The sequence below is a fragment of the Peromyscus leucopus genome, chromosome 8b, assembly GCF_004664715.2.
Source record: "Peromyscus leucopus breed LL Stock chromosome 8b, UCI_PerLeu_2.1, whole genome shotgun sequence".
In the NCBI taxonomy this organism is placed as follows: Eukaryota; Metazoa; Chordata; class Mammalia; order Rodentia; family Cricetidae; genus Peromyscus; species Peromyscus leucopus.
The window spans coordinates 92,928,287-92,936,187 of NC_051086.1; the positions used below are offsets into that span (position 1 = coordinate 92,928,287).

At 40.1% G+C, this 7,901-nt stretch overlaps 1 protein-coding gene across 1 annotated transcript; it reads left to right on the forward strand.

Moving 5' to 3' along the window:
* Positions 1 to 2,488: 2,488 nt before the first annotated feature.
* On the forward strand, positions 2,489 to 3,198 carry LOC114706905 (keratin-associated protein 3-2). The gene has a single exon (XM_028889438.2). It carries the CDS (start codon positions 2,536 to 2,538, stop codon positions 2,833 to 2,835), a length of 300 nt encoding a protein of 99 aa, XP_028745271.1. The 5' UTR covers positions 2,489 to 2,535; the 3' UTR covers positions 2,836 to 3,198.
* The last annotated feature ends 4,703 nt before the right edge of the window (positions 3,199 to 7,901 follow it).

Here is a 7,901-nt window from a genome sequence, read left to right on the forward strand (position 1 = left end):
CCCACCCACCTTGCCTTAAGGATCTGCAATGGTTGGCAAAGGGCTTTAGTTAGACACTCTGGAAGATGCTTTGACACTGGGACTTCGTTTTTGCAGAAGGATTCTTCCTGTGTTTTGAACAATGATTTCAGAGGAATGGAAAAATTGCAGTCAAGGATCTCCTTATTTTAAAAGTAAATAAACACCACCATCCCCCAGAACCTGTGCTGTCTCAGTGTTTAATGCTATAATTACATAAGGACTCTTGACGCATGCATCATGAAGCTGAAAGGTTACAGCAGAATTATACTTTCTGATGACATCAACACAAATCTCATAGCTGAAGGGAAGTCACACAAGGATACATAGATACATGGAGAAAATTGCCTGAATCATAAAACATTCATTCACTCTAAGCTTAGAATTGTTTTACATTTCAAGATCAACACCTAGCACCTACGTTTATTTTTTTGTTTTCCCTGAATATATAAACAACTCAAATGTGTCGTTAAAGACACAGACAAGCTGGTCAATAGACATCTATACACTCACATTCCAAGCATTTCTCAAATGCCTCTGATGTCCCAGGCATCTCCTCAAGTGCTTGAAGGAAATAAACAAGACCAAGGATACAGTTTCCATCACAAGGGCCTTGCACTGGCATGAACAATAGAAATGTAAGGGAAACTGTAGTATGTAATGTGTCAGAATGAAGCGAGGTCAACTTGACAGCATAGACAATTGTGAAAACATCTGGAAGGACTAATTTGTAAATTATATATATTTTTGAGGTATATGGGCCAAACCCTCAAGAATGAGAATGGTTTGGGAAGCAGAGAACTAGCACAGAACATTTGAAGCTAAAGCAGCAATCTAAGTGAGATGACAGAGGGTACATTTTCATTTACGATAAACACAGTATTCAAACAAAAGCCAAACAGCCTGCTCTTTGTACATGTAATGCATGACACTTCACGGTGGCTGCATCTAATGCTTTTCCAGTCACCATTCTTCTTTTAGGCATGCCATGTTGGCTGAACAACTCACCAAGGACTCTGTCCTCTGTGCTTAACCAAAATTCACTTTCTATCCAGTAGACTATGTACTTTAGATGCCACCGGCTGAGTGTTTTGCGTGAGAGCCACATGAAGATGTCAGAACCGTCAACTATTGCACATTAGACATGGTTGTGTTAGAGCCCTGTGACAATGTCGGAACTGTCAGCTAGTGCACACTAGACATGGTTGTGTTAGAGCCGTGTGAAGATACCAGAACCACCAACTAGTGCACACTAGACATTGTTGTGTCTCATCTTCTGCAGACAGGAAGACAAATCAAGGCCAGCTGAGGTGAAGAATGCTGTAGAAGGCATCTCAGAGGAATTTACTATCCAGTTGAAGATCCAAGAGTGAAAAACAAATAAATATGCAGATGGGAGTCCATAACACATTTTAATAAAGTCCTTCATTCTACATTGCATTGCTACAATCGCCATCTTAAACCTACTGTTAACTCTGTGAATTACGTGATTTCTCCTTTGAATCCCATTTTGTCTTATTTTAAAGTGCATATGTCATTCATGTGAAAATGAATTAGGGGGCCGGGCAGCGATGGCACACACCTTTAATCCCAGCACTCGTGAGGCAGAGCCAGGTGGATCTCTGTGAGTTCGAGTCCAGCCTGGTTTACAGAGAGAGATTCAGGAACTAAAACTACACAGAGAAACCCTGTCAAAAAAAGAAAAAGAAAAACAACAACAACAGAAGAAGAAAAAGAAAATTAATTAGGTTCATTTTCCTTTCATGAAATATCTGATCAAGGAGAGCAAGTGAGGTTTTTTGGTTTTGGTTTTGGTTTGTTTTGTTTTTCATTTGTTTATTTTTTTCTCTTTCCAATGGCTTTTATACTTTGGCTCATCTTTAAGAAAAGAGAAGCTGTGGAAAAATAAAATGTAACACCACCTATGAAAGGTCACTGGACCAAAAAAAAAATCACTTCCTATAGTTTAATTTCAAACAATGAAAAAGAATCTAACCCCATACCATGCTGTCTGATTCATTGCTTACTCAGGAGAGCCTGAATTTTATTATCACTAAATAAAGAAATGTTTGAAGTTTATATTGTCAGATGAAATAGTCACATTTATAGATAAGTAGATAATTTAAAATTAAGAAGAGGGGAGGAAGATTTCAAACCTAAAAGTGTACATGAGGTGTCACTTGCTCAAATTCCTTGTAACTCACACCAGGTTGGGCATGTCAGAATGCTGTAAAAAATAAAATGTGACGATCTTATGACAAAAATACTGGCCCCGTGAGTCAAAACTACAACTGAATTAATAAGGGCAGGAACTCTTAATAGACAAGAAAATACCAAACTGATTAGATAATCTTTGTGGAAAAGGGTGTCATAAACAAAAGCAGGATGAGAAGGAAGCCTTCTGATTGGACTCTCACCCACTGGGGAGGGTATAAAAGAGTCCAGACTGACAGGAGACATCTGAACCTCAGAGACTTCATCTTTACATTGGACCAAAGCCAACCAGACTCCATCACCATGGCTTGCTGTGTCGCCCGCTGCTGCAGCGTCCCCACCGGCCCTGCCACCACCATCTGCTCCTCTGACAAGTCCTGCCGCTGTGGAGTCTGCCTGCCCAGCACCTGCCCACACACCATTTGGCAACTGGAGCCCACCTGCTGTGACAACTGTCCCCCACCCTGCCACATTCCTCAGCCCTGTGTGCCCACCTGCTTCCTGCTCAACTCCTGCCACCCGACCCCAGACCTGCTGACTGTCAACCTCACCACCTATGTGCAGCCCGGCTGTGAGGAGCCCTGCACCCCAAGGTGCTGCTGACCTGTGGCTCCTGTGCTCAGAGACTGATACTGCAGACCCCAGGAGCTGCCCAACCCCTGTCCACTTGTCTCAGAAGTTGTTAGAATGTTCAAGTAGGCAGATGGTCAGGGCTGTGAACACCCTACCTTTGATTTTAATGGCAAGAAAGCTCAGAAATTTGCCATTGCAAATGGGATGGATGGTCATGTGATTCATTTGAACAGGTGAATGTCTTCCCTTATGAAAATGCTATTGAAATCTTTAAGATTTCAAATTATGGGGTTTTGGATCATGTTGCTTCTAGGATCTCATTTCCTGTATTGAGTATCTTCAGAGGCAAAATAATCTCCGGATGGGTCTTCTAATAAACTGTATTTCCCTGGCCATGTATGTTCTTCATTTATGGTAGTGTTTGAAATTCGTTTCTTGCATTTCAAAATAGAGGATCTTTTTTTTTTTAATTGTAGAAAGTTCCAGAAGAAGGCAGCATTGGAGCTAGTATGCTGGCATGCCACCCTAACCTCTTGTCTGTCTTTAACGTCTGTCTTCTGTCCTTTCCCTCAAACTCACAGAATCCTTAGAACAGCACTACATAATGATATGAGCAAAGTTTCTTAAGTTATTAAGTGTTCTCATAATTATAAAGTTAGTTACTAAGGCAACCAGAATTTAACCCCAGGTGTGTCTGACTCTAGAGCCCAATTCTTTCCCACATCATAAAGCCTCCAGTGCAAGCAGATGAAGAAATTTGATCAGCACCTATGACACAGATTCAAAACATGCATGAAAAATGTTAAAAAAAAAAAATGTAAGCTTCCTCAACAAAATCATCACATCCAATTTTGACACGAAGGGGATAAATGGGCTCTAGTCCAGGTTGATAGGGATTCAGCTGTAAGATCTGGGTCATTCCTGCCTCATTTTCACTTACAGAGCTCAAAGTGGTCGACTCTGGGCACTAATACATGCCTCATTTGCCATCTGTTATCACAGAAGTGCTAGTCTAGGAGTCAGTAGAATGCCAGCTCCTCTTAGGCGACAGATGAAGAACTAGAGCTAAAACTTCCATCAAAGCCGGTACAGCTGTATCTGTAACTCCAGTGATCAGGAGGCTGAGATGGGAGGACAGAGAGGTCAAGGCCAGGCTTGAGAAACACAGGGAGATTCTATCTAAAAAAGAAAGAGAAAGAAAGTAAGAAATTGGCTAATTGAACCCATTAGCTGATTTTATGAACATACATAAATTTATATCATAGAGATATAAATTTTATGAGCCTTTTCTGAGCCTATGAAGAATATGTGTATTATATGTGTATTATACATGCAATATATATACATATACATATATACATATATATACATATATATATATATAAGCTTTTACTACATAATACATATACACATACAAACAAACAACACTCTGGAAACACCCTGAGATAAAGACAAAACAATGTTTGTGTGTTCAAAAAACGAGTAGGGTGAAAACACAGAGCAGTAAATGCCTAAATAAACCTGTCTTACAATATCTTCAGAGGCCCATCAGTGTCACTAGAGAGGGATATAGCAGAGCATCCTCACAGGCTTCTTGATGCTTCTGCTTTGAAAGTCTGCCATTTATTCAAGAATCACAAGCACAGGGCTTCTATTTTACAGAAGCCGTAGCTCATTGCCTCTGGATCCTATATTTATTAGTCTTTAGCAAGTGAGTAACCAGATCACCTAAGGACTATTATCTCACCTTTCCAGATCTCACTAGCTTTGTTTATAAGCAGAGTCATTTCCAGATCTCTTAGGGCCACTGAAGAGAAAATACATTCATCAAGTATTGCATGTCATGTCAATAAAAAAGATTATCATCATGTATTTGTTATTTAATAACTGTTTGAGTCTATTCATACAATCTTAAATCTCATTTATAACTAGAGAGGCATGATATTCTGCATACACAATAATAAGTCTTTTTATTGTAGATACAACGTAATGGCATACCCTAAGTAGATTGGCATCTTTCGGCCATGAAAATCTGATGATCTGCATACCATTTTTTCTTTATAACATCTCCAGAAAATGTCAAAGAGCCATCCTTCCCTTTTTCATTTTGCTCTTAGAACCTAATTATGATTTCTAACACCATCAATTTATAATATATGTATGATAAGCCTTTCCAACAGACTATAAATTCCATGATAACAGAGATCAAGTTTATTGTGTTCACTGCCAACATTTATCACAGCACCTGGAATTATTCCTCAATAAATGACTATGTCATTAATTTTTGTGATGAATGAGACAGGGCTAAGGAAATAGCTCAGTTGGTAAAGTGTTTGCCTTGCAAATGCAAGGACTCAAGTCTGATTGCTAGAATCCACATTTAAAAATAAATAAATAAAAATAAAGCCAGGCAAGGTGGCACATGTCTTTTATCCCAAACTCTCAAGGCAGAGGCAGGTAGATCTCTGTGAGTTTGAAGCCAGCCTGGTCTACAGAGAAAGTTCCAGGACAGCTATGGCTACACAGAGAAACCCTGTCTCAAAAAACAAAAACAAGCTGGGGTCATTCTTGGGGATTCCTGCCAACTTCCCTAGCACCGAATTTCTCTCTATCCCTATCATGTCTCCCTCCATCATGGTATCTCTTTCATTGTTTTCCCACTCCATCCCTGTTTCAGCTCGATCATCCCATTCCCTTATGTTCCAATCCTCTATCCCCTATCCTCCATTGCTCACCCCTCATCCCCAGTCTACTCATGGAGATCTCATCTATTTCCCCTTCCCATGGTAATCCATGTGTCCCTCTTTGGTTCTTCCTTGTTAGCTAACTTTTCTGGAGTTGTGGGTTGTTGTCTGGTTATCCTTTGCTTTACATCTAGTATCCACTTATGAATGGGTGCATGTTTGTCCTTCTGAGTCTGGGTTACCTCACTCAGGATGATATTTTCTAGTTCCAAACATTTGCCTGCAAATTTCATGATGTCATTGTTTTTGATGTCTCTGCTGAGTAGTACTCTATTGTGTATATGTACCACATATTCTTAATCCATTCTTCAGTTGATGGGCATCTAGATTATTTCCAGGTTCTGGCTATTATGAATAATGCAGTGCTATGAACATAGTTGGGCATGTATCTTTGTGGTATGATTAAGCATTCCTTGAGTATATGCCCAAGATTGTTATAGCTGGGCCTTGAGGAACATTATTTCCCAATTTTCTGAGAAACTGCCACACTGATTTCCAAAGTGGCTGTACAAGTTCACACTCCCACTCACACCACAGTGGAGGAGTGTTCCCCTTGCTCCACATCCTCTCCAACATAAGCTGTCTGCAGTGCTTCTGATCTTAGCCGTTCTGACAGGTGTAAGATGGTGTCTCAGAGTCATTTTGATTTGCATCTCCCTGATGACTAAAGATGCTGAGCAATTCCTTAAATGTCTTTCAGACACTTTTGGCCATTTGAAATTCTTCCTTTGAGAATTCTCTGTTTAGTTCTATACCCCATTTTTTAATTGGATTGTTAGGCATTTTTATGTCTAGTTTCTTGAATTCTTTATATATTGGAAATCAGCCCTCTGTCAAATGTGCCATTGGTGAAGATCTTTTCCAGTTCTGTAGGCTGTCATTTTGTCTTATTGACAGTGTCCTTTGCCCTATAGAAGCTTCTCGGTTTCAGGAGGGCCCATTTATTAATTGTTGCTCTCAGTGTCTGTGCTACTGGTGTTTTATTTAGGAAGTGGTCTCCTGTGTCAATGCATTCAAGACTACTTCCTACTTTCTCTTCTAACAGGTTCCATGTAAATGGTTTTATATTGAGGTCTTTGATCCACTTGGACTTGAATTTTGTGCATGGCCATAGATATAGATTTATTTGCAATCTTCTACATGTTGACATTCAGTTACGCCAGCACCATTTATTGAAGATGCTTTCTTTTTCCATTGTATAGTTTTAGCTTCTTTGTCAAAAATCAGATGTTCATAGGTATGTGGATTAATATCAGGGTCTTTAATTCAATTCCATCGGTCCACATGTTGGTTTTTATGCCAATACCAAGATGTTTTTATTACTTTAGCTCTTCAGAAGAGCCTGAAGTTGGGGATGGTGATGCCTCAAGAAGTTGCCTTATTATAAAGAATTGTTTTAGCTATCCTAAGGTTTTTTTTTGTTTTTCCAGATGAAGTTGAATATTGTTCTTTCAATGTCTATGCAGAATTGTATTGGTATTATGATGGAGTTTGCATTGAATCTGTAGATTGCTTTTGGTAAGATTGCCATTTTTATTATGCTGGTTCTACCTATCCGTGAGCATGGGAGATCTTTCCATTTTCTTATATCTTTTTCAATTTCTTTCTTCAAGGACTTTTAAGTTCTTGTCATACAGGTCTTTCACTTGTTTGGTTAGAGTTACCCCAAGGTATTTTATATTACTTTGGCCCAGCTAAGACTATTAGCAATAGTAGAGAGAGTGTCTGAACTGAATTGGTTTACCCCAGTGATCAGATCGGTGAATACCCTAACTGTCATCACAGAGCCTTTCTCCAGTGACTGATGAAAGCAGATGCAGAGATCCACAGCCAAATGCCAGGCATAGCTCCAGGAGTCCAGTCGGAGAAAGAGAAGAGGGATTCTATGAGCAAGTGCATCAGGATCATGATGGTGAAACCTGCAGAGATGACTAAACTGAACTAGTGAGAACTCATGAAAGTTGAATCAATGGCTGTGGAGCCTGCATGGGACTAGACTAGGCCTTCTGTATCCTGAGACAGTTGTGTAGCTTGGTCTGCTTGGGGGCCCCCTGGTGGTAGGATCAGAATCCATCCCTGGTGCATGAGTGGGCTTTTTGGAGTCCACTATCTATGGTGGGACACCTTATGCAGCCTTGAGGCAGGGGGAAGAGCTTGGATTTGCCTCTACTGGATGTGCCTCCCCATGGGAGGCCTTGCCTTCTTGTGGATGGCATGGGGGGGGTTAGGAGGGGGAGGCTGGGAGGTGTGAGGAGGGAAGAGGGGGATCTTTGAGTGTAAAATGAATGAAAATTTTTTCTTAATAAAAAGAAAACCAAAAAAAGGGGGGAAAAAACAAAACAAAAAAAAAAA

Bases quoted from the DNA above. Each gene is read 5' to 3' on its own strand.
- LOC114706905 (XM_028889438.2), top strand. From the start codon at position 2,536: ATGGCTTGCTGTGTCGCCCGCTGCTGCAGCGTCCCCACCGGCCCTGCC.